We start from the raw sequence: 25,099 nt of genomic DNA on the forward strand, positions 1-25,099 counted from the left end.
CACGCTCTGATACCATGTTGAAGTTACTAAGTCTACCAGTTAGAAACCCTCCATGCACTTTACTGATTTATTCCTACCTACTTGTTCTGTTACTTAACAAGTTATTTACAAAGTAAATACTGAAAATAAACACTAGTGCATGCTCAACATATTGCAGATCATCAACTGAAGGAAATAGATACAAGCACACAAAATGACACGTTATTTTTGGACCAATGTCCACGGAAGAACCCAATGCGGGAAAACCGGTGCAGCTATCTGAGGGTTTTCTTATTAAGCAATTTCAAAGTACAATCTGGGTGCCAAATCTGGCTTACCCAATAGAGAATGCCCTTGGCAGTGGTACCTCTCAGTTTGAGACAAATGTCTCGGCTAAAACCCCGGATAAACCCTACGGCAGCTCCTTAGCTCCAATCTGCCCCAGAAACCCCGACGTCTACCTTTCTAGACTGCATCAGCCTCTCTTTGCCCAGTGTTGGCTTTGCGTCAGCCTCAGGAGGCCTTGCATCAGCCTTCTAGCCCTCTGCATCAGCTACGTTGGCCTCTTTGAAGCACTGCGCAGCTCCTGGCTACCTTTGCGTGGCCCTGCGTGAGCCATGGCTGCTATTGTGTCACTCTCTCTGGCTCCTGTGCTGATCTCCCGGCACTATCTCTACCTCTCTGTCTGTCTGTATTCACTGCCCCTCAACTGCAACTCCGATCACTGATTCTATCTCTCATAGCAAACCCTGCTCTAGAGAATAGAATCACTGATCATCTGGTGTGCTCTCCAAGTGACCCTCAAGCCTCCTCTTATAATTTTCTCGTTGACATAAATGGCCAAGATTAAGTCCCTAATCGACGACTAAGATTAGATCTGGCTTGATCCATGTCTTTTGGACCATTCTAACATAGTTTTATATTAATCCACATTAATATTTTAATTTCCCTAAGTTTAGACTTAGGGACTCCATTAAAAATATTAATTATTTTAATATATCCTAAACTATTTAGAATCTGCCCAAACCCTTTCTGGGTATTGGAGATTTCATGTGCCCCAACCTCTCCACCAAATTTCGTGGCTAGAGCACATCCGATGCTACCACAAATCAACATGAAACCGTGTTTTACTTGTCTGGAGCCCTGGGCACCAGGCCATCGGTGCACAGCTGGCAAAGCCCACTATATCGAGGTCTTCTCAGATATTGATTAGGAGGACGATGTGGAGCTGGAGTGTGGTGTGGGAGATGGTGAGATTTTCCAGAGAGGGGACCACCGCCACCACCTCCACAGGGCGGAACATCTTTTGCTCCATCAGGGGGAGTCCATGCTTCTTTATGCGGGGTCCCCAAATTTCTAACATTGAGGATATGAGGTACAAACTAGGGGCAACGTGTCTCAGTCTTAGTTGACAGTGGGGCTACACACCACTTCATTGATGCCCGGTTGGTTCAGAGGAGGGGCATCACTACGATAGAGTTTGACGTATTTTTAGTTTTGGTGCCGGGTGACCGGATTATGCAGTGCACTGGGTATGTCCCCACCTTAACCGTGACCATGGGCAACTATTCCATGAGAGACCACTTCTTTGTGGTAGATGTGCCAGATAGACACCAACGTAGTGATGGGTGTCCAGTGGCTATACTCCCTTGGATGAGTTACCATTGATTAGAAGAAGATGGAGATGGAGTTCACCGGTCTGAATGGCAAATTGGTGGTCCTCAGAGGCATGCATTCGTAGCCACCCCAGACAGTGTCAACACATAGGATGGAGGTAGATTTGCGGCATGGAGACATAACGTGGGCAGTAGAGCTGAGGATCTCAAAGGCTGGGAGACAGGGCTAGTCACCACCCCCAGATATACAAGCACTAGTAGACAAATACTCGGTGGTATTTGGGGACATTCCACCAGGGCAACCACTAGATAGGGGATTCGAGCACACCATCGAGTTGGAGTCGGGTGTGCAAGTGGTGATTAACACCCCTTATAGGCACCCCAAGGCCTATAGGGACGAGATTGAGCGGGCCATCAAAGAGTTGTTGGCATTGGGCCACATAAGGTTGAGTTCCAGTCCCTTTTCTTCTTCAGTAGTGCTAGTGAAGAAGAAGGATGGGACCTTGCATATGTGCATCGATTATCGGGCGGTCAACAAGAAGATATTGAGGAACTGGTACCCGATAGCCCGCATCGATGAGTTGATGGATGAGCTTAGAGGAGCCAAGTACTTCTCTAAGATAGATCTGCATTCGGGTTACCACCAGATCAGGGTGAGGGATCAGAACATCCCCAAGGCAGCGTTCCGATGCCATTATGGACATTTCGAGTTTTTGGTCATGCCCTTTGGCTTGACCAACACCCTGGATACCTTCCAGTCATGTATGAACCATGTGTTCCGGAGGTCGTTGAGGTGGTTTGTATTGGTGTTTTTTGATGACATACTGATATACAGGAGGACTTGGAAGGAGCATCTCCAACGCCTGGAGGAGGTGCTGCATATTTTGGAGGAACAACAATGTTATGCCAAACTATCCAAGTGTGAGTTTGGCTTGACTGAGATGCTCTAGTTGGGGCACATTATTGGCGCAAATGGAGTGAAGGTACATGAGGAGAAAATATGCTATTCGAGACTGGCCAGTACCTAGGGATGTGACAACACTGAGAGGCTTCTTGGGCATCTGCATGTATTACCGGAAGTTTGTCAAGGGATTTTCACTGTTATCAGCTCCCCTCATGGATTTGACTAAGAAAGGGGCTTTCGCATGGACAGATAGGGCACAATCAGCTTTTGATCGCCTCAAGGAGGTGATGAATAGTTGTCCAGTGTTGGCACTTCCGGACTTCTCCCAACCCTTCACCGTGGAGTGTGATGCATCAGTAGAGGGAATCGGGGGAGTATTATCTCAGGATGGGCACCCCATTGCTTTCGAGAGCCAGAAGCTACTACCCCACAAGAGATCATATTCTATATATGATAAGGAGATGCTGGCCATTGTGCATGCCTTTGCCTAATTTGGACAGTGTTTGGTGGGTAACCGATTTAGAATGAAGACTGATCACAACAGTGTTCGCCACTTCATGGGGCAGCAGGGCCTCAATGGCAGACAACAGAGATGGGTCAGCAAGGTGTAAGCCTATGATTTTGACATAGAGTATGTGCAAGGGAAACACAATGTAGTGGCTGATGCCCTATCCAGGAGACCCACAAGACTCTCACTCATGAGCATTTGCCATGATTGGAAGGCCTAGTTGTTGGTAGAGTATTCCAAAGACAAGAGGGCATGCGAGATTCTTGTTAAAATTGGCAACTAGGGCCAAATTCCATGTGGGTCACCTTATTTATGGCAGCTGCTATTTTTCTTGGATTCCTCTCATCGAGAGGTGTAGGATTGATCTAACGATCATACAATTTCGACATGTATTCATGGAGATATGAATTTATTTGTATTTCTTGACAATTTGTCAAGGTCGGCCAACAAGCAAAACAATGTTTCTCACCCCCAGTTTATCCTCAACGTGGCATATAAAAGGAGACCTTGTGGCTTTATACCACTCATCTCATCTTCTCATCACTTCTCTCTCCTAGCTTGATTGGGTATGCGTAGGAGGAACTCTCTCTCATGTGGGAAGGAGGAGGACGCAGGACTGTTGCAGCAACGTTGACTTAGGTTGACCAAGGAGCAGTAGGCTGTGTTTGACTACGTTGACTAGCAAGGAGGTCAGTTTGACTGCGGATTAGTGTGGGGAGCCTCTTCTAAGCAAGCCACAGTTCTGGACAGCAAGGCGTTGACTTGTTTTGACCACAGATTTGACCAGTGTTGATTGGTTAGGGTTGATCGCAGAGCTGCACACACGTTGACCACTGTTTGACCATCTTTCTTGGACTATTTTGGGCTACCTATCATTGTTGTTGAAGGCTGAGTTGACCAAGTTTGACTTGAGGTCATTTATGAGTTGTTTGACTAGCTTTGACTTTGCTGGCTAGGTTTTAGTTGCTGCTGTCATAAAATTACAGAATTGTGTAATTGTACTATCTCTCTCTCTGCTAAATTATTGAATTATATAAGAAGAAATGATCAAAGGGTTTCCCGCATTGGGGTTTGTCCCTGGCTGGTGCCACATCTTGTGTCTCTTGTCTTGGCTTGTCTTCTACTGTTTAAATTTATGTTCTATCTACATTTTACTATCATGTTGATGTGATTGCAATTCTGGAAATTGATATTGGGCTAATAAGAAGATTTGAAGTAAATTGCTCTTAAGCATAGAACATACCATAATTTAACAATTCTGGAGGGGACCCACACAGATGAGCGCTGCCGGGTGATGGACGAGGTCATCTACTACGAAGGACGCATATTCCTGGTACCTAACTCGCAGTTGAGGGAGAGAGTGCTCTAGGCAACACATGGCTTGCCATTGTTAGGACATCAAGGGGTTCAGAAAGACATACATGGCAGTCAGGGAACATTTTACATGGAAGGGCCTCAAGGGGGACGTGTTGAGGCACATACAAGATTGTGAGGCATGCCAGAGGAACAAGGGGGAGCTGATCCACCCCACCGGGTTATTGTAGCCGCTCCCCATTCCTGAAGGGAAGTGGGAGAGCATCTCCATGGACTTCATCACTGGGCTCCCCACAGTACAGGGCAAGGATTGCATCTACATGGTAGTTGATCGGCTAACCAAGTATGCCCATTTCTTCGCTATCTCGACCTGGTATTGAGCTTCCCAGGTTGCAGAGCTCTTCTTCAAAGAAGTTTTCCATTTGCACGGGCTTCCTAAGAACATAGTGAGTGACCGGGATAACAGATTCATGGGGGGATTCTGGCAGGAGCTTTTCAAATTGGTCAGTACTGAGCTCACCCCTAGCACGAGCTATCACCGATAGACGGATGGCCAGACCGAGCAAGTTAATCAGTGGCTGTGGGGGTACCTCAGGAACTACGTGACTAGGCAGCAGAGAGCTTGGATTCGTTGGCTGCGCTTGGGCGAGTATTGCTACAACACCACCCATCACCTGTCTATCGGTATGACCCCTTTCCGTGCCTTGTATGGTTATGATGCATTGTCTTTTGCTGACATGGTTTTTGGAGAGAGTTGGGCCCCAAATGCCAAAGATTGGATCTTGGAGAGCCAAGACATTCTCAAGGCTCTCAAGGACAACTTACTGACAATGCAGAATCAACAAAAGATATACGCGGACAGGCACCAGGCCAAGAGAGACATTTTGAGGAGGGGGACGTGGTGTATCTCCGACTACAACCATATAGACAGTCTACCTTGAAGCAAAAAGGGGCCGAAAAGCTACAACCACGTTTTTATGGGTCATACCGGGTGGTTAGGCGAGTTGGAGAGGTGGCCTACGAGTTGGAGCTTCCCCACAGGAGTAGGATTTACAACATCTTCCATGTCTCATGCCTTAAAAAGGTGTTGGGACAACAGGTGAAAGTAGCAGTAGAGCTACCCCCCCATTGGATGATGAGGGACACCTGGTCTTGGAGCTAGAGGCCATCCTGGAGACTAGAGAAAGGAAGCTAAGGAGCAGTTCCATCAGGGAGTTTTTGGTGCGATGGAAAACCCTGCCAGATGAGGATGCCACATGGTGTTAGTTTTTGGTAGCACCGGAAGAGCTCTAGCCTTGAAAATTGGTGGAGAGGCTAAGTCACATGAGTTCTAAAGAGCCCATAAACCATTTGGAGAAATTCCACCTGGATTGTATTTTATTAAAATAATTAATAATTTTAATGGGGTTCCTAAGTCTAAACTTAGGGAAATTAAAATATTAATCAGTATTAATCAAAATATGGGTGAGAATGATCTAGAAGGCGGATCAAGTCATGTTTTAATCTTAGCTGTTGATTAGAGACTTAATCTCGGTCGTTGAAGACTCAATAGGAAAAGTATAAAATTGAGGTTTGGGGTTCATTTGAAAACACACACGGAGAGAATGAATTGATCAAGAATTCGATTCCTAGGTAGGGTTTGCTAAGGATTTCGAATTAAGTGTTCATTCTGTAGCAAAGGGGCATTGAGAATCCGGGAGAAGGACTTTTTGCAGAATATAGAAAGAGAGGCGGAGAGAGCCAGCAAAGCAGTATAGCTGCCTGTCATGCAGAAGTTGGAACTGCCAGTAACAACTGGAACTGTCGGAATAGACATGAAGGCTGACGAGAGGGCAGAAGCCGAAATTGCCGGGAATAGTCGGAACTGTCGGAACAGCCACGAAAACTGATGCAAAGGGCAAAATAGGTGACGCAGAAATAGCTGGGGTTAGCCAGTCTTGTGCCGGATCAACCGGAATTTTGCTGGGTGAAGTGAGGTAAAACTCACTCATATTCTCCGCTAGTATTTTCTCTATAAAGGATTGCTAGATGAGCATCCTAGATTTGTATTCAGAGATTTCTCTTGCATAATAATAAACCCTTCGAACTGCTGCACCGGTTTTCCCACATTGGGTTTTTTCGAGGACTATTGTGTTCAAAAATAAGTGTGTCCTCTGTATCTTGTTCTTTGCTCTGTTATCTGTTTCACGAGATCAAATATTTAATTAGTGTAGGCTGCAGAAGTAATTTGCTTCAATATTCAGAAGAATAACTTGGTTAATGTATATTAAAAATCAAGTAGGTGAAGTAGATTCAGATTTGTTTCAGTAGAGGGGTTCCTTCGAGTGTAGGAATTTTCACATGGTATCAAAGGCTTGATTTTGAAATAGGAAGAGTAGATCCAATGTTGAACAGAGAGTCTGAAAGCTGTACTTGGCAGCAGTTCGAATCCCCTTGGAGGGATTGCGTAGTCCTTGCCAGGAAGCAGATCCGAGGAAATCTTTCTTTGAGTGAGTCGAGAGAGGTACGGTTTTCGAATCGTGAGTTTGTAGAGGCTGAGGGAGTGACGCAGAGCCTCAGCACAATGCTAGAAGGGCGCAGTTTCTACCAGGGCATAAATCTGCTAGAAGAGAACGAAGACACATAGTAGGGGAATTTTCTCCTCAGACAACTTTCTGCCAGAAAGTTCGAATTTCTCATTTGTTGGGCAGTTGTGCTAAGCAGTGACTAGAGGAGTCAGTTCGATAGTTGGGTGAGATGGCATTGCATGGGCTTAGAGATCAGGATAGGTTGGACGGAGTCTCCAACTATGTCATATGGAAGACCAAAATCTTAGTTGTTCTAGAGGAATACTATCTTGAGGCCTACATCAAAAGCGTTGTGGCTGTTCCTGTTGACAACGATCAAAAGAAGAAATACAAGGCCGAGTAGGGGAAGGCAAAGAGGCTAATTCTCGATGGAGTTCAAGATCATGTGCTCTCACACTTGCAGGGCAAGGATACAGCCCGGGAGATGTGGGAAGCCTTGTCTTCTTTGTATGAAGGCTCCTCCAAACAACGGAAGATGTATTTGGAGCAGAAGTTGCAACGGACTTTGATGCAAAAGGGATAAGAGGTGAACCTCTATCTTCAACGTATTTAGGACACTAGGGACCAGCTTGCTGTAGTGTGCTCCACTCCTCAACCAACTGCAATGGTGAGGATAGCCTTGAATGGAGTCTTAAATGAATGGCTAGTTTTCGTCCAAAGCATATTGGGCAGAGAAAAACTACCTTCATGGGAGGAGATGTGGGTGGCTCTTCAACATGAGGAGTTAAGGAGGGACCTAGTGAAGGTCAACCTCAGTGGCAGCAGTGGGAGTGGCTCAAAGACGAAGGAGGAGGAGGAAAATGCAACTCTAGCATCGAAGGGACAATAGAAGCAGAAGTGGTAGGACATTTCAAAGGTGAAATGTTTTAGATGTGGCGTGTTGGGTCACTTTTCCTCTCAATGTCCTTTGAAGCAAAAGGATAAGGATGAGAAGCATGATCCTAAGGTTGCAGCCGCAAAGATTGGCGAGGACGAATTTGCCATGACGAAGGAGGAGGAAAACGCAACTCTAACATCGAAGGGACAACATAAGCAGAAGCGGAAGGACATTTCAAAGGTGAAATGTTTCAAATGTGGCGAGTTGGGTCACTTTGCCTCTCAGTGTCCTTTGAAGCAAAAGGACAGGATGAGAAGCATGATCCTAAGGTTGCGGCCACAAAGATTGACAAGGATGAGTTTTCCATGAGTGCCCATGCATCTCTAGGAGGGAGATGGATTGAGTTGTAGTTGGGGGGACTACATGTGGGCAGGATCCTTGAGGAGTCCACCTCCTGGATTAATTCCTTGCTATGGGAGCTCAAGATTCAGCAATAGCGAGATGGACTTAGTGTCAGATGATGCAGTGGAGTGTTTGGAGGACAAATGCAGTAGCTGGAAACCAAATACTGATCAGCATAGAGAAAGGTTGGCAGCAGTGTAGTTGGCACAATGCAGGAGTCAACAAAAGCGCAAAAGATTCAGAGGGCCAAAATCAACAATAGGCAGATTCCAACATTCATTCTATTATGTTGAACACAACTAAGTTTAACTAATTTTGGATGTTTTTCAGTTGCTTCTCTCAGCAATTGAGTTGCAGTATTGATGCAGTGTTAGCAGTGGCGGTGTTAGCAGCATAGCAGATGCAGCGTTTGAGAGGGAGATGTAGTACGGATGTAGAAGTGGCAGTGGCAGTGTCATGGGCAATTGTACAGTAGCAACAACATCACAGTGTTGGTGGCAGTGATAGTGTGGAAAGGAGGTGCTTCAGAGACAGAGCAACATGCAGTTGGACATTGTTGCTTGAGAACTTTCCTCGCTAAGAGGAACTATTAGTTTTTGGTAGCATCGGAAGTGCTCTAGCCTTGAAAATTGGTGGAGATGCTAAGGCACATGAGTTCTAAAGAACCCATAAACCATTTGGTGAAATCCCACCTGGATTGTATTTTATTAAAATAATTAATATTTTTAATGGGGTTCCTAAGTCTAAACTTAGGGAAATTAAAATATTAATGGGTATTAATCAAAATATGGGTGAGAATGATCATGTTTTAATCTTAGCCGTTGATTAGAGACTTAATCTCGGCCGTTGAAGACTCAACAAGAAAAGTATAAAATGGAGGCTTGGGGTTCATTTGAAAACACACATGGAGAGAACGAATTGATCAAGAATTTGATTCTTAGGGTAGGGTTTGTTAAGGATTTTGAATTAAGTGATCACTCTGCAGCAAAGGGGCAGTGAGAATCTGGGAGAAGGACTTTTTGGAGAATACAGACAGAGAGGTGGAGAGAGCTAGCAGAGCAGAAAAGCTTTCTGTCATGTAGAATTCAGAACTGTTAGGAATAGTCGGAATTGCTGGAACAGACAGGAAAGCTGAGGTAGAGTGAAAAAGCCGAAACTACCGGGAAAACTGACATAGAGGGTAGAAGCCGGAATTGTCGGGAACAGTTGGAACTGTTGGGAACTATCGGAACAGCTGGGAAAGCTGACGTAGAGGGCAGAAGTTGGAACTGTTTGGAACTGTCGGAACAACCGAGAAAGCTGACACAGAGGGCAGAAGAGGTGACACAGAAATAGCCGGGGTTAGCCAGTCTTGTACCGGATCAGCTGGAATTTTGTCGGGTGAAGTGAGGTAAAACACACTCATATTTTCTGCTAGTATTTTCTCTGTAAATGATTGCTAGATGAGCATCCTAGATTTGTGTTCAAATATTTCTCCTGCATAATAATAAACCCTCAGAACTACTGCACCGTTTTTTCCGCATTGGGTTTTTCCGGGGACTGTTGTGTCCAAAAATAAGTGTGTCCTCTGTATCTTGTTCTTTGCTATGTTTTCCGTTTCATGAGATCAAATATTTAATTAGTGTAGGTTGCAGAAGTAATTTGCTTCAGTATTCAGAAGAATAACTTGGTTAATGTATATTAAAAATCAAGTAGGTGAAGTAGATTTAGATTTGCTACAGTAGGGGTTCCTTCGAGTGTAGGAATTTTCACACATGAGAGGGTGAACACATTTTGGAGCATCCAACATTGAGGTTGCTTGAGGGCAAGCAACATTTGGAAGTTTAGTCTCCAACAATTTTGATTAATTTTTGGTAAAGGTGGAGCCATACATTTTTGACTTAGGAACTTAAGAGAAATAAGGGGGGTTGAGTTACATCACTAGTTGGATGTGGGGGCCACCCACGTGGGGGAAAACACACTTAGACACTTCGGCAATTCAAATTGCTTTGGAGAGAAAATCAAATGGCTTGGGAGAGGGGCAGGCCCACGAAGTTATAAGGAGAAGGAACTCACCAACCCAAGGGTTCATTTGACCATTAAACTCATTTGTGTTACTCGAGTTGCTTAGACGAGTTACCAAGCTGTTTAGCATCGAGTTTTCCAGGTGGGAGACTCAACCTTTCTTCGGGGGACTTCGAGTGCCACCCTAGGAAGGCAATTTGTACTACCTTGGAGGAGAATCGGAGGAGTTTTACAGCCACATCACTCAGCCTTCGATTCAGCAGTGCGTATTTCTAGGCACGCAGGAGGGGAACATAGTAGTGATTTGCGGGGTGCTCCTGGGCAGCATTTGCTGGGAAAGTTTGGGAGTTGGAGTTTCATCAGAAGATCAACCCTTGGGGAGAGTTTTGGATTGGGAGATTACTGCTTTTGGGCAGCTCGACTTACAGTCATTGAGGACTGCGCAGAGGGCCATTCCTGGGCTCACGTGGGAGTTGGGGGAAGGAGCTACAAAGCTGGAGTCAGCTAGGAGAAGAGAGGAAAGCCATAGGGGGCAACATCTCAACATTTGGGGGTGATTTGGAGAGCCTTTTCAGCCATTTCCAGACAGGTCATGATTCCCAACGTGAGGAGGACGTGGTGCTTGGGGGTCGATTGTCGGGGGTTTGAACTAGGCCAAACCTTTTCTGGGTTTTTGTTGAGGAGTCGGGAGCTTAAGTTCCATAATTTTTTGAACACGGGAAGTGGAGTTTCTAGCACATCCTTTCCAGCAGGCAACACAGTTTCTGGGTAGCGCAGATCATCTTTGGAGCAACAATTGTGCAGCACTAGGGCCTTCATTTGCTCACATAGGTTTTGTCAAGCTTGTCCCTTGAGACAAGCCCAGGTGCACCATTCCATCACTATTGCACTTGCTCCAGAAAGAATTAATAAAATTAATAAAATGGCTAAGATGATCTTTATTTGCAATGCTTTTATGGGTGTTTACTGATTGTGTCTCATTGTTGGATGTTGGTTTGTTTATTTGCTTTGTACATCATTGAATTTCCTAGTTAGGAACACATTATAGATATCTAAAATTAATTGAGCAGATGAGAGTAGGTAGATGGCCTAATGTTATCTTCAATGAAGGCATGAGTGAAAGAAAGAAAACATGGATGGGACAAAACCACACATGGATGCAACAATGGAATATCTACCTCAATGCCTGTCCCACAAATAGTAAGGAGCTAAAGAATTTTGTTATGGAGAAGTTTCGTAAATGGGTATGGGGAAAAGAGTTGAGTAGAAAGAAGAAGTACTACATTGAAGAATTCAACCCTATGTGTGATCTACAACAAAAAGAGTTCATTGGAGCTAGCATTCCGTGGAGGGCAAAGGTTTTTATTGCTCAGTTAAAAACCAACTCGCATCAACTTTGTTGTGAAACGGGATGGTGGAAAAGGCCTAAAGAGGCTTGGGAAGAATGAGTGTGTAGGGCAGTGGAATCGAAAAAACATTTCATTTTGGAATGTGATGCGTTCAAAGACATCAGAGAAAGTTATGGGAATATGGTAGAATCGGTTTCTTGGCATCGTCTTTTCAGCAAGGGGATTGTTGGAAGGTTGGGCCAGCTCATCATCAATTTGAATAAGAAAATGATTGAATTGCAAAAGGTGAAAAGCAGGGAACCGATGGTCCCATAGACTATTTTTAGTCTCGTGGACGTTAAAATATCATTTCATTTCCTATAGATTTCATAAAACTGGTGATGATGATGGCTTGCAATTGTGGTCCACACAAAACATCGGCCGAGATGTGTTAATTCTGCAAATTAACCTGAGAAAAAACTTGATTTAATGTTTCGCCCAACTGGTAGCTGGTATGGTGGCTGGCTGAGATTGGTGACTGTAAGGAAGATTAGCCAGTGAGATTGGCTGAGAATGTGTGCCGCCAGATTGATTTAGACAGAATTTTATTGTGAATCGTACAGAGCGACTAGTTACTGTTACAAATTGCAATATTTTATTATTATTATTTTTTGGGCACTCTGGCACATCAATTTGGCTCTTTTAATTCGATGTAGGGTGGTGGTAGCATAAGGATTGTATCTTCCTCTATATATATTTGAGTAGATTTTTATTTTTTTAAAAAATGGAAATTCTGGTTTTTTTTAAAATATGGCCAAGGGCTTGAGAGTGATTAAAGCCCTCAGAATCGGAGAAACTCCAAAACCAAAATTGAGCTTGGCTAAAAGCCTATATGGCAAATGGCCGGTATTGGGAACAAAGGTCTGATACCAAATGTGATATTCAAAATATTTGGAAAAAAAATATCTATTTAGAATATATGTATGAAAAATGATATGATATGATTTAAGCAAGAGTGCCTTTCATCTTTTATTAAATATACTTATTATTTATATAATTTTGTACATATTTATGTTATAATGTTTATAACACTGAAATTATAACATTGAAATTCTCATGATCAAATGTTAACTGGAACATTATGGCATGGGTAACACTCTAGTTGATTCAAATCTCCAAGGCTGGCTTGTTTCACCTCCTCATTCTTCTGCAGCTACTTTTTCAATGGGAGATAGTGAATCCAAAGCAGAAAAGAACATCTTCATTGATTTTGCAAGAATCTTCTTGCCCCAAGTTGGACATACAACTTGAGAAATCAGGTATATCTTCATTGGACTCAGAATCCTTGGTATGTTTTGAGAAAGAAGAAATACTATAGTTATCATCCTCATCATCATAGATATCATTACATACCATTTTTCCTGCATGGTCAGAGGAAATGTAGCTCTGAAGTAATCCTTGAAACAATGATCTTTCTTAGAAAGTTCCTCTTCTTTATAATCTTCTTTCTCAGCATCATCCTTTATCATCAGAATTTGCATCAAATGCTAAGTCTTCCTTAGGATAAGGTTCTTGTATCTATGGAACAACGATAACATTTTCTATATTATTGGCAACAATTTAAGTGGTTAAGTCTTCAGGTCACATTTTCCATAAGAGGTCAAATTCCAAATCAAAAGCATGAAATAGATCCTCGAAGCATAAGCCTTTGCTGGTCTGAATGATATGGATGAATCCCCTTGTACTCCTCAGTACTCTCCTCTGTATGGATTCGTTGAGGATGTGCCAGATTGTTACCATCAAGCTGTATATATTTAGAATAGAAGTATTTGTGTATCATTGTCATGGCATTTTAATTGCAGAAGTGTTTTTGATAAACCAGCCACTGGACACCCCTGGTTAAATTGCAAATATTTAGTCCGTTGTTTTATATTTGACTACTTAAGCAAGGAATCAAAATTACAGTGATACTGCAGTACCGCTCTCTCTGGATGTTGATGTCTTCCTCGTAAATCTTTCATTAACTAACCTTGTTGATGGAAAAAAATCAGAATGGGGTTTTCTCGCAGTTTCAAATAAGGAGTTCGACTTTTTGAAATTTCGTGCCTCTTTTCCGTATACTTTCACTGTTGTCTGTAAATTATGTAGTTATAGTCTAATAAATTTCTCTGTGAGCATTGCTATCTCTTTTAGGAGCCCAGAGTCATCTGGAAAGTCCACGAAATCTATGAAGACTGGGAAATCAACCAAATGTTGTGATACCATCGGGTCGCCATTGACAGAAGAAAAAGATGAAAAATACAAAATCAGATGGAGGTTATTAGGGAACACTTTCTCAGTGAGTATCTCTGTTCTCCGGTTTTCAGTTCTTTACCATGCTTGTTTAAATCTATTTCAAATCTATTTAAGTCTTGTAATAGTTGGAATTTTTTACATTAGTGTAACACCATAATGTCCATTACTGTTTCAATTATAGGTTAAGGTGGTTGCATATCTCCTCAGTTCTCTGTTGAATAGATCCTTGAGGATAAAGAATGTGGAGCAGATTGTTCCATTTGAAAGTATTTCAGAACATGAATGCTGTGTCATGGAAGAAGGAGATGTGAGTGTCTATTTGAAGCTTCATCTTTGATATTGATCAAGTCCTAAAGATGCTTGCTATTTATTAAAGCCTTCGTTTAATTAGATTTAATTTAATAGTGATTCTGGAGCAGATTTGGGCACTGTACAATACATATGAGCAACCTAACTGGTATGCTCTCATTATCAAACGATCGGGAGGCAGATTCTCAAAAACTGGCAATACTGGGGAAAAGCAATATATCCAAATAGAAGTGTGAGCGTGCTTGGATTTTTGGCTTGCTAATCACAGTGAATTCTTGTTGACTTGATAATGCTTCAGAACCCCTTTTCACTTCTACCAAAATCCACAGCCACTTCAGTTTTTCTATTACAGGAGTTTCTTTGTTTCTCTCATACCTTCACATGTCAAATGTGTCAGGAAATTTCTGGAGTTGGCATATGATTATACTCCACGGGAAACTGACATGTGGAGTCCTGATCGTGGAACTGGAATGTTTAATATATGGCATGACTCTGAAATCCAAGACAGCTGGTGCTCTTTCTCTCATAGGTATTTTACTGCCGTATTTTTGTCTAATTCTCTACACAAATGCATTAATGTCTAGCTGTTAAAACAGAACTGCAACTTTGTTTTGATTGTCGTAATTCCACTTCAGATGTTATGTTAAATTTTTTGTTCTTCCTTGGGAACTTACAATCAAGGAGAGAATACTTTTGTTATACTCTTGTAAAAGATCCAATATTTCAGTCTTACTTGACTGTATTTGCAGGGTAAAAAGCTACTATAAGTTCCCATGCTCTTATTTTATATATCCTGGCAAGGATGAGGTGTGGGCAGTTTACACCCGTCAAAAAATAAGGTCATCCACTTTCTTTGTGGTAAGCAGTTGGATAATTATGTGAACATGATCTGTGTTTCAGCAGCCTCATGTTTTGCTATTAAGGTTTCCTCACATTACTATCCAGTGCCTTTTGGAAGCATAGGAAATTTCAAAGTGTACCGTTTGTTCCAATTAGTTTTCTAAACTTGTTGTAAGGTATTTGACATGCTAATTTGCTTGCTTCTCTTTGTGTCAATATGTAGATTACCAGTCATCATTACTGCAGTGCTGTTATGCGACTGAGCACATAATTTGTCCTTACTAGTTCAAAAGGTTGGGTAGTGTCATCCATTCAGTTTCCTTAATATATTTTCATCTATTAACCAGGAAAATCATAAGGTGCAATCCAGTATAGAATATTGATTGTGCTTATCCCACTAGATACTAGCAGTAACACAAAATCTATACTGGTGTGCTTGGGGCAAGCTAATACAATGAACATAGGGTTCTGCCAACATATAGAAGTATTTAGTGAATGATTTTCCCTATTCCTACCTCAAATGCCAACAATCAAGATGAAATTTATAGTATATACATCATAAGTTTGCAGACAGAAAAAAGTAAAAGGCTGGATGTGCTATTCACTTGCGGATTCTTGAGAGAAAATGTAACCACGTGGGTCAAACATCAAGTGCACCCTCTCCAACAGATATGAGCACAGTTAGACCATAATATAAATACTCATGCATAAAAGGGAAATAACGCAAGTACAAAGGTGATTGTTGTAACTGCGTACATTGTACACACACGTATATTGCTATTAGGTAGAGAGTGATAATCTTTGACCAAGTCTCTTATGATATTAGGTAGAGAGTGATAATGTTTGACCAAGTCTCTTATGAGATGTACAAGTAAAATAAAAAAATGGAAAGATAGGTGATTGATTATCTTAGACCAAGTCACATATGGAAAATTGTTACAATAGCATAGGCTAGATTAACATACAAAAGGAAAAATAAAAATATAATACAAATTGTGCTAAGTCCACTAGGAGCTGTGACAAAAATTTCCTTCCCGTTGAATGTCAGTTTCTCTCAATGGTACACCTTTTCAAGGACGCCATAGTCAGCAAAAACTGTGTGTTGACTAGATTGGCCTTTGTGGATAGTGAGAGAGTGTTAAAAGGAATGTCTGACTAAAATGGGAGTGCATTCACCAAATGTCAAACGTGTTTGGTTGCAACAGTTGAAAGAAAAAAAACTTGAATGTCCTATGTGCTGAAGAACCCAACTGACCATGCATTGTTAAAGCACACGTGGAGAAAATGTGATCTCCATAGTCTTGGGTTGAAAAGAACCACGAACATGGATGTTTTTAAAATGATGTAACTCAATCCTGCACTGTGTGAAAATTTGAGAATCCCACCCGAATCAACCACTGCAACAATTGATTAAACTTCTCCTATGTGTTAATTACTGAAACAAATTATTTATTGTTTCCTACAACAAATTTAGAAGCTAATACAACTGCAGCTTTCACTTAATTAATTTATTTGCCCAAAACAAGAACAGAACAATAGAGAAAAATCCACACAAGTGACACAGTGTTTTTTGGACAAATGTCCTCGAAAAAACCCAATATAGGAAAACCGGTGCAACAACTCTAAGGGTTTTATATTATTAAGCAGTAGTTTTTGAATACAACTTTGGATGCCCTTATGGCAATCTAGTTACAGAGAAAATAAACCGACAGAAAAACTTAGTGAGATTACCTCACTCTACCCGGCAAATCCCGATTGTTCCGGTATCTGAACCAACTATCCCCAGCTATCTTTGCGCTGGCCCTGCGTCAGCCTCACAAGGCTCTGCGTTAGCTCAACTGGGAAACGTCTTGCCTTCTGGAGAAGTTTCCTGCCTTCTTGGCTTAGAAATGTCAGCTCCTCTGCAAAACTCAGACTTCTGCTCTGGATGACTGCGCTGTCTTTGCGTGAGCCCTTCTAGCTCAATGTCAAGCTATTCGTGGGCCCTTATGGCCCAACGTCAACCCTTCTAGTGTCTCTCTACCTCTCTTTGCTGCTTATCCTAGGTCCCGGTGAAGATACTCCAACCCAACTATCCCTGCCCCTCACTACAATAGCCCACTATCGAAAATCTCCCTGCAACTCCTCCGCTCTGCTTTCGAAAATTGACCTTTTGAACTCTCTGTGTGTCTTCCAAATGACCCTCAAGCTTCCTTAAATAATCTTCTCATTGACATTCAACGACCTAGATTAGAAGTTAATCAATGGCTAAGATCATTTCTGCTTGATCCTAGGTCCTGGTGAAGATACTCCAACCCAACTATCCTTGCCCCTCACTGCAATAGCCCACTATCAAAAATCTCCTTGTAGCTCCTCCGCTCTGCTTCAGAAAATCAACCTTTTGAACTCTCTGTGTGTTTTCCAATTGACCCTCAAGCTTCTTTATATAATCTTCTCGTTGACATTCAACGAACCAGATTAGAAACTAATCAATGGCTAAGATCATTTCTGCTTGATCCTCATCTTCTTCTAGAAGTTACACCCACAGTTAGATTAATACCGATTAATTATTTTATTTTCCTAAGTTTAGACTTAGGGTCCCATTAAAAATAATTAATTATTTTAATAAAATTTTCTTCGGTTGGAATTTCCCAAAACGCTTTCTGGGTTCTTTGGAATACATGTGCCCAAGACTCCCTGCAAAATTTGAGACTTAGAGCACATCCGATGCTACTAGAAATCAACACTTTATTGGAGTGAACAAGGATTGAAAAAGTTCACCTCCCTAATGAAGTGCGAAGATTGAACACTATCGAGAAGGTTACTTCAAGTTAGGAATACATGTGCCCAAGCCTCCCTGCAAAATCTGAGACTTAGAGTGTTGGAATTTCTAAGTCTATCCGTTAGAAATTCTTCCTGTACTTTCTGATTTATTTCTTCCTACTTGTTCAGTTTCTTAACAGGTTATTTACCATGTAAATACTGAAAATAAATACAAGTACAGTATCAACACATATAGATCATCAACTGAAAGAAAACAAGCACAAGTGACACCATTGTTTTTGGACTAATGTCCCCGGAAAAACCCAATGCGGGAAAATTGGTGCAGCTATCAGAGGGTTTTATTATTAAGCAGTTTCAGAATACAATTTGGGTGCCAGAAATGGATCACCCAATAGAGAATGCCCTCGGCAGTAGTACCTCTCAGTTGGAGATAGATATTTCAGCTAAATCACCGGAGGAATGATCCCACAACAACACTGCAGCGCTTCTGCTCCTCTCTGTCACCCTGATAGGGATTGTGTCACCCTATCCAACTCTCCAGCTCCAATATGCCCCACGAAATCTCCCAGCGTCAGCCTCTCTGGCCCAACGTTAGCCTATTTGGCCCAGCGTTAGCCTCTCAGGGCTCTGTGTCAGCCTTTGGAGCCTCTGCATCTCCCACGCTGGCCCTCCTCAGGCTCTTCGCAGCTCCTGGTTGCCTCTGCGTGGCCTCTAGCTGGCTCTGCGTCAACCCTCTCCTGACTTCTGCGTTTATGTTCCCAGTACTATCTCTGCCTCTCTACTATTGTATTCATTACCCCTTAGCTGCAACTCTGATCACTCCTTTGATTTTCCTTAGCAAGCCCTGCCCCAAAAAATCGAATTCTTGATTAACTCTGTGTGTTCTCCAATTGACTCTCAAGCCTCTTCTTATACTTTTCTCGTTAACAATTTAATGGCTTAGATTAAGTCCTTAATCAACGGCTAACATTAGATCTAGCTTGATCCATGACTTTTGGACCATTCTAACTCAGTTTTATATTAATTCACTTTAATATTTTATTTTCCTTAAGTTTAGACTTAGGGACTCCATTAAAAATATTAATTATTTTATTATCTTCCAAACAGGCTAGATTCTGCCCAAACCATTTCTGGGTCTTGGAGATCTCATGTGCTTTACCCTCTCCACCAATTTTCAAGGTTAGAGCACATTCAATGCTACCCCAAATCAACATAAAGCACATCCGATGCTACCAGAAATCAGCACTTTGTTAGACTCAACAAGGATTGAAAAATTTCACCTCCCTAATGAAGTGCGAAGCTTGAACACTATTGAGAAGGTTACTTCAAGTTAGGAATGATAAACGCCAGAGAAGAACAAAGATTTCTGAACTTATGGAGATTTCCTTGTAAATAGGGAGTCCCGACTCCCAAGAAGTAGATCACAAAAATTCAAAGGTGTAACTTCATAGTGAATTGTATAATTGAAACATGCAATGCCCGAAGTGATAGAACACTCATGGGGAATAAATGTTGATGAACATGCTGACGCATCATCCATGATGATATGGTTTAGGATGTGGTGTAGAACAAAGTTGTAGTGAGTTGATCATTTTCCAAGGAAATAGGTTCTTTTGGTTACTATTGTCCATGATCAATTAGGAATGATAAACACCAAAGAAGAACAAAGATTTCTGAACTTTTAGAGATTTCCTTGTGATCATAGTAGTAGGGAGTGCGTAGATCACAACAATTCCAAGGTGTAGACAATTGTATAATTGAAACATTCAATGCACAAAGTGATAGAACACTCATGGGAGATGAATGTTCATGAACATGTTTCCTTGACACATCCATGATGATATGGTTTAAGATGTGTTGTAGAATAAAGTTACAGTGAGTTGATCAATTACTAGAACACTAGGTTCTTTTGGCTATTGTTGCCCATGATCAATTATGCAAGTCTTTGCTCGATCAGGAAAGAGTGAAGAGAGGTTCATGTTGATTTGTGGTAGCATCGGATGTGCTCTAGCCATGAAAATTGGTGGAGAGGCTAAAGCACATGAGATCTCCAAGACCCAGAAATGGTTTGGGGAAATTCCACCCGGTTAGAGAGATATTAAAATAATTAATATTTTTTAAGGAGTTCCTAAGTCTAAACTTAGGGAAATTAAAATATTAATGGGTATTAATATAAAACTGGGTGAGAATGTTCTAAATGACATGGATCAAGCCAAATCTAATCTTAGCCGTTGATTAAAGACTTAATCTTGGCGGTTAAAGACTCAACAGGGAAAGTATAAGAGGAGGCTTGAGGGTTAGTTGGAGATGCACCAAGATTGATTAGTCAGTTCGATTTTCTGGAGCGGGGTTCGCTGAGAAAATTCGAATAAGTGATATGAGTTGCAACGAGGGGCAATGAGTACATTGCAGAGAGGCAAAGATAGTGCTTGAGGGTCAGCGCAGTGACAGAGAGGCTATGTAGAGGCAGTTAGAGCTACATAGAGGTAGCAGAAGCCATGCAGAGGCAGCTAGAGATTGCGTAGAGTTTGAGGGGCCTGTGTGGGTGACGCAGAGAGGCAGAAGGTTGATGTAGAGGGTTGTAGAGCTACGTTGAGGCTAGAAGGGTTGACGCAAAGCCTTGGAGAAGCGCTGGAAGGATTTTCCTGGTGTAGACTCGCTGAATATCTGTCTCTGAAAAGAGGTATTCCTGCCGTGTAAAAATATCTATTGGGTGAGCCAGTTTGACACCCTAGTTGTACTCAAGAAATTTGCATACTAATAAAACCCTCAGAACTGTTGACCAAGGCGAGGAGTAGTAGCAAAGGGGGTCGAATCAAGAAAGAGGAGGAAGAGGATGCAACTCTGGCATTTGCGGGACAACAAGGGAAGAGGAAGAAGAAGGACATCTCTAAGGTGAAGTGCTTCCACTGTGGGGAGTGTTGTCGCACAGAGTGTCTAGGCTCCGCGACAATGCTCAGATCGGGCGCTGTCACCCTGATCCCCAATCTCTCTGTTAAGCTATCTCCCTACAACAGGCTAAGGGGGGTAGACCCTATGGAAAAATGGAATGAAGAAGAACTAGTTGGGAGCCAACCAGTTCGGGAGACATACTTGATTAAGATTTAGCAAGACTTAGGATTTGATTAGATTTTAAATGATTAATACTAGTGCCTTATGGAATCAACGATCTTGGTAGGGAAATGAAGACCAAGTAATCGATTAATGACTGTTGCTCAGATGAACTTATATGAAATGCAGATCCTAAAACTAAGGTGATATGCAAGAATCTTGGTTAATTTTAGTTAAATGCCTATTTAAGTGTGAATCCTTCAATCCTTTTTGTGTTGAGTAGCGTGATGAAGTCCATCGAAATACTTTCCCATTTCCCCTTCGGGATGGGAAGTGGTTGTAGCAATCCTACAGGGTGGGTTAGCTCCCCCTTGTTCCGCTAACAAGCCTCACACTCCCGTACGTGCTGCAGCACGTCCTCTTTGAGGCCCTTCCACGTGAATCTCTCTCGGACAGCCATATAAGTCTTTCAGAACCCTTGGTTCCTGGACAATGGTGAATCATGTGCTGCCTGGAGTACCCTCTCCCTCAACTGTGAATTGGGCACTAAGTAAATGCGCCCCTTGCAATAGATGACCTCATCCATCACACGTTAACACTCATCTACATGGGTACCCTCCAATACCTCGCATGCCTTCCTATCCTTGGAGTACTCCACCAACAACTGAGCCTTCCAATCACGGCAGATGCTCATGAGAGATAACTCAGTTAGTCTTCTAGATAGAGCATCGGCCACCACATTGTGCTTCCCCCGCACATACTCTATGTCGAAGTCATAGGCCTGCACCTTGCTAACCCATCTCTATTGCCTATCATTGAGGCCTTGTTGCCCCATGAAATGTCGAAGACTGTTGTGATCAGTCTTCACTTTGAACCGGTTGCCCACCAAGTACTGGCATAACTTGGCCCATGCATGCATAATGGCCAGCATCTCCTTGTCATATATGGAATATGACAGCTCATGCGGTAGGAGGTTTCAACTCTCGAAAGAAATGGCATGCCCCTCCTGTGACAATACTGCTCCAACTCCTACCCTGGATGCATCACACTCCACCGTGAATGGCCGAGAAAAATCTGGAAATGCCAAAACAGGGCAATTGCTTATCACCTCCTTGAGGTGATCGAAGGCAATCTATGCTCCATCGGTCCGTGCGAAGGCCCCCTTCTTGGTCAAGTCGGTCAAGGGTGCTGCCAGCTGTGAGAACCCTTGACAAACTTCCTGTAGTAGGTGCAAATACCCAAGAATCCCCTCAGCGTAGTCACATCTCGGGGTACTAGCCAATCCCGGATGGCCCGAATCTTCTCCTCGTGGACCTTCACCCCATCAACTCCAATGATATGCCCTAGGTAGAGCATCTTTGTCAACCCAAACTCGCACTTGGAGAGCTTGGCACAAAACTGCTGCTCCTCTAGAATGCACAATACCTCCTCCAAGTGTTGGAGGTGCTCCTCCCATGTCCGGCTGTAAATTAGAATTTCGTTGAAGAACACTAGCATAAACCACCTCAACTGTCCCCGTAAGACATGGTTCATGCATGAGTGGAAGTTGGTCGGAGCATTGGTCAGCCCAAATGGCATGACCAGAAACTCAAAGCGCCCATAGTGGCATCGAAAAGCAGTCTTAGGGATATCTTGATCCTTCACCCTAATTTGGTGGTACCCTGAACGGAGATCAATCTTAGTGAAGTACCTGGTTCCTCTAAGCTCATCTATGCGGGGAATAGGGTACCAGTTCTTTAGTGTCTTCCAATTGAGGGCTCGATAGGCAATGCACATCCGAAGGGTTCCATCCTTCTTCTTCACCAACACCACTGAAGAAGCGAAAGGACTGGAACTTGGCTTGATATGGCCCAATGCAAGCAACTCCTAGATGGCCTTCTCTATCTCATCCTTATAGGCTTTGGGATGCTTGTAAGGAGTAGTGATCACTGCCTACACACCTGACTCCAACTCAGCGGTGTGCTCAAATCCCCTGTCTGGTGGCTGCCCTGGTGGAATGCCCCCAAACACTACTGCATACTTGTCCAGCAAAGCCTGTATGTCTGCTGGTGGTGGCTGCGCCTATCCCCCAACCTCTAAGATCCTCAAACTCCACTGTCCATGCAATGTCCACATGTTGTAATTCTGCCTCCATCCTGTGGCCCGAAACAGTCTGAGGTGGATAAGGCTGCATGTCTCTCAAGACTACTAGTTCTCCATCTGGCCCAATGAACTCCATCTCTAGTTTGCTCCAGTATGTCGTGACTCACCCAAGGGAATACAACCACTGGACACCTATCACCACGCTGGTGTTTGGCACATCGACCATAAAGAAGTGGTTTGTCATTAAGTAGTTCCCCATAACTACTGTCAAGGAAAGCACATATCTAGTGCACTAGATGGTATGGTGACCTGGTACTAGGACTAAGAAGTCCTCAAACTCTACTGTGGTGAGGCCCCTCCGTTGGATCAACTGGGCATCTATGAAATTGTGGGTAGCCCCACTGTCCACTAGCACTGCCCCACTGTCCACTAGCACTAACACTCTCTATCCCTGTACAATGCCTTTGATCCCCAGTGTCAAAAATTTGGGAATTTTACATAAGGAAGCGAGAACTACCCCTGCTGGGGCAAAGGGATGCCCCACCTTGTGGAGGTGGTGGTGGTGGCCCTTTGTCTGTCGGACTCTCGCCATTTGCCCCATCGCAATCCTGCTCCACCTCGTCCTCCTGGTCACAATCAAAGAAGACCTCAATGTAGTGTGCTCTCCCAGCAGTGCACCAATGGCCTGGTGCCCAGGGCTCTCTTCATGTGAAGCACAACTTCCTCCTCCAGAGGTCCTTTCGTGTCTTCTCATCTAACTGCCCACTCCCCTATGTGGTCCTCTAAGGTGGAGGTCTAGTCTCATGCCCCTTTTGTGGGAAAGGGGTCCATGCAGGAAATGGTGCTCTGGTCTTGGGGATGGGCCCTTGCAGATCTTTGGCACACAAGATTGCTTCCTACAACGTGGAGGGTCTACATGACTTCACTAGTCCACACAGGGGCTCAAGCAATCCCTCAATGAAGGTATACACCCTCCTTGCCTCGAATAGATCCAGGACCATCACCGACACCCGTGGAAAATTTGAGAAGTACTGCTCTGGGTTGCCTATTTGGCACAGTTGGGTGAGCTATCTGAAATAAGCCTCCATATCCCTTTGATCAAATCGCTCCACCACCCTCTTGGTGAAGTCCCCATAAGAAACTATGTGGACATGCTCTAGGGTGGTCAAGCCATGAAACCACCAATCACGGGCTCCACCTTCCATGTGCAGTGTGGCCATCTTAATGGCTTCCTGCTCTATCATCCGGTTGAGTTGGAAGTAGGTGTCCATCTTCTCAACCCAAGCCCTGGCCGTGCACTTGGCGGTGCCATCGAAAGTAGGTAAATACATCCTCCCTATGGTTCTCTGCAGCTCGTAGTTCTGGATCCCTTGTCCTCCATACCCCTTGTTCATCTCACTCTTCTTGAGCTTGCAGTAATCTTTGAAGGAGAGGGCTTCTTTAAAGTCTTCATCCATAGACTGCCACTCTCTAAAGTAATCTCCCATCTGAGGGAGTTCTTCCTCCTTTGCAGGCTCGATTTGTGCTATTGGCATGAAGGAAGTTAGTGTGGCACGAGTTGGCACACTGACTGAAGGGCACTGCTCTGCTGGTGAGGGGTGATCGAATGGCTGAGAGGCCCCAAAAGTTTCCCCACACAGAAACCCTCTAGGTGTGGCCCTTTCTTTGTTTTGCGACTTGATCTCTTCTAGCATGTCTTTCTGTCCCTTGGCTAAGTCACTTAGGGATCTCAGAAGGCTGTCGAAAGCCATCTCTTCCTTGCTCTTGGGTTTTGCCATTTCCTCCTCTTCTTCTACTGCTTTCCCCCTGTCCTCCGTCTCTGGAGTAATCTCTAACTCCCTTTCTCTGCTCCTGTACCTTTGTCTCCGGTAGGTGATGTTCTACTGGTCCCCTTCTCTCATAGGAGACAATCCCCACAATTGAGCCAAGAACTAGGATCTGATACCACTGTAATGATCCTAAATAGGAATACAAGTGATAACAAGCAAATAATACATGCAACAAATTACAAAAACGAAATATTCAGCAAACACCCATATAAACGCTGCAAATGGAGAACTTCTGAGCCATTTTATTATATTTTTGCAAGTCAAATACAATAGATAATGGAATGGTACACTTGGGCTTGTCTCAAAGGACAAGCAGGACCAAAACCAGGTAGCAAAATCACTGAGTTGAAGGCCTCCCAGATGTTGCACCAATTTGCACTGCGCTGCCCAGGAATCTACTCCTCTGTTGAAGTTCGAATGGCTGGAAGGTGCACTAAAATTGCCTAGAAATTTATATGCTTTTAACCATAGACTTCTTGGCCAAAACCCAG

At 43.2% G+C, this 25,099-nt stretch overlaps 1 protein-coding gene across 3 annotated transcripts in view; it reads left to right on the forward strand.

The window, feature by feature from the left end:
• The window catches only part of LOC149153200 (uncharacterized), a 299,597-nt gene that overhangs the window by 228,837 nt on the left and 45,661 nt on the right, over nt 1-25,099 (forward strand). For 2 of the 3 annotated variants that reach the window (XM_089441328.1, XM_089441329.1), the window contains 5 exons: nt 13,633-13,777; nt 13,916-14,041; nt 14,154-14,275; nt 14,441-14,572; nt 14,793-14,901. In XM_089441328.1, coding sequence (XP_089297454.1) covers nt 13,633-13,777; nt 13,916-14,041; nt 14,154-14,275; nt 14,441-14,572; nt 14,793-14,901 — 634 coding nt within the window. Of the gene's footprint in view, nt 1-13,632; nt 13,778-13,915; nt 14,042-14,153; nt 14,276-14,440; nt 14,573-14,792; nt 14,902-15,106; nt 15,177-25,099 lie in introns of all 3 variants that reach the window. The other variant, XR_016263081.1, reaches the window with a different exon arrangement.

The sequence above is a fragment of the Pinus tabuliformis genome, chromosome 9 (genome assembly GCF_031772625.1).
Source record: "Pinus tabuliformis cultivar Carrire ecotype Pingquan chromosome 9, CPIR1, whole genome shotgun sequence".
Classification (NCBI taxonomy): domain Eukaryota; kingdom Viridiplantae; phylum Streptophyta; class Pinopsida; order Pinales; family Pinaceae; genus Pinus; species Pinus tabuliformis.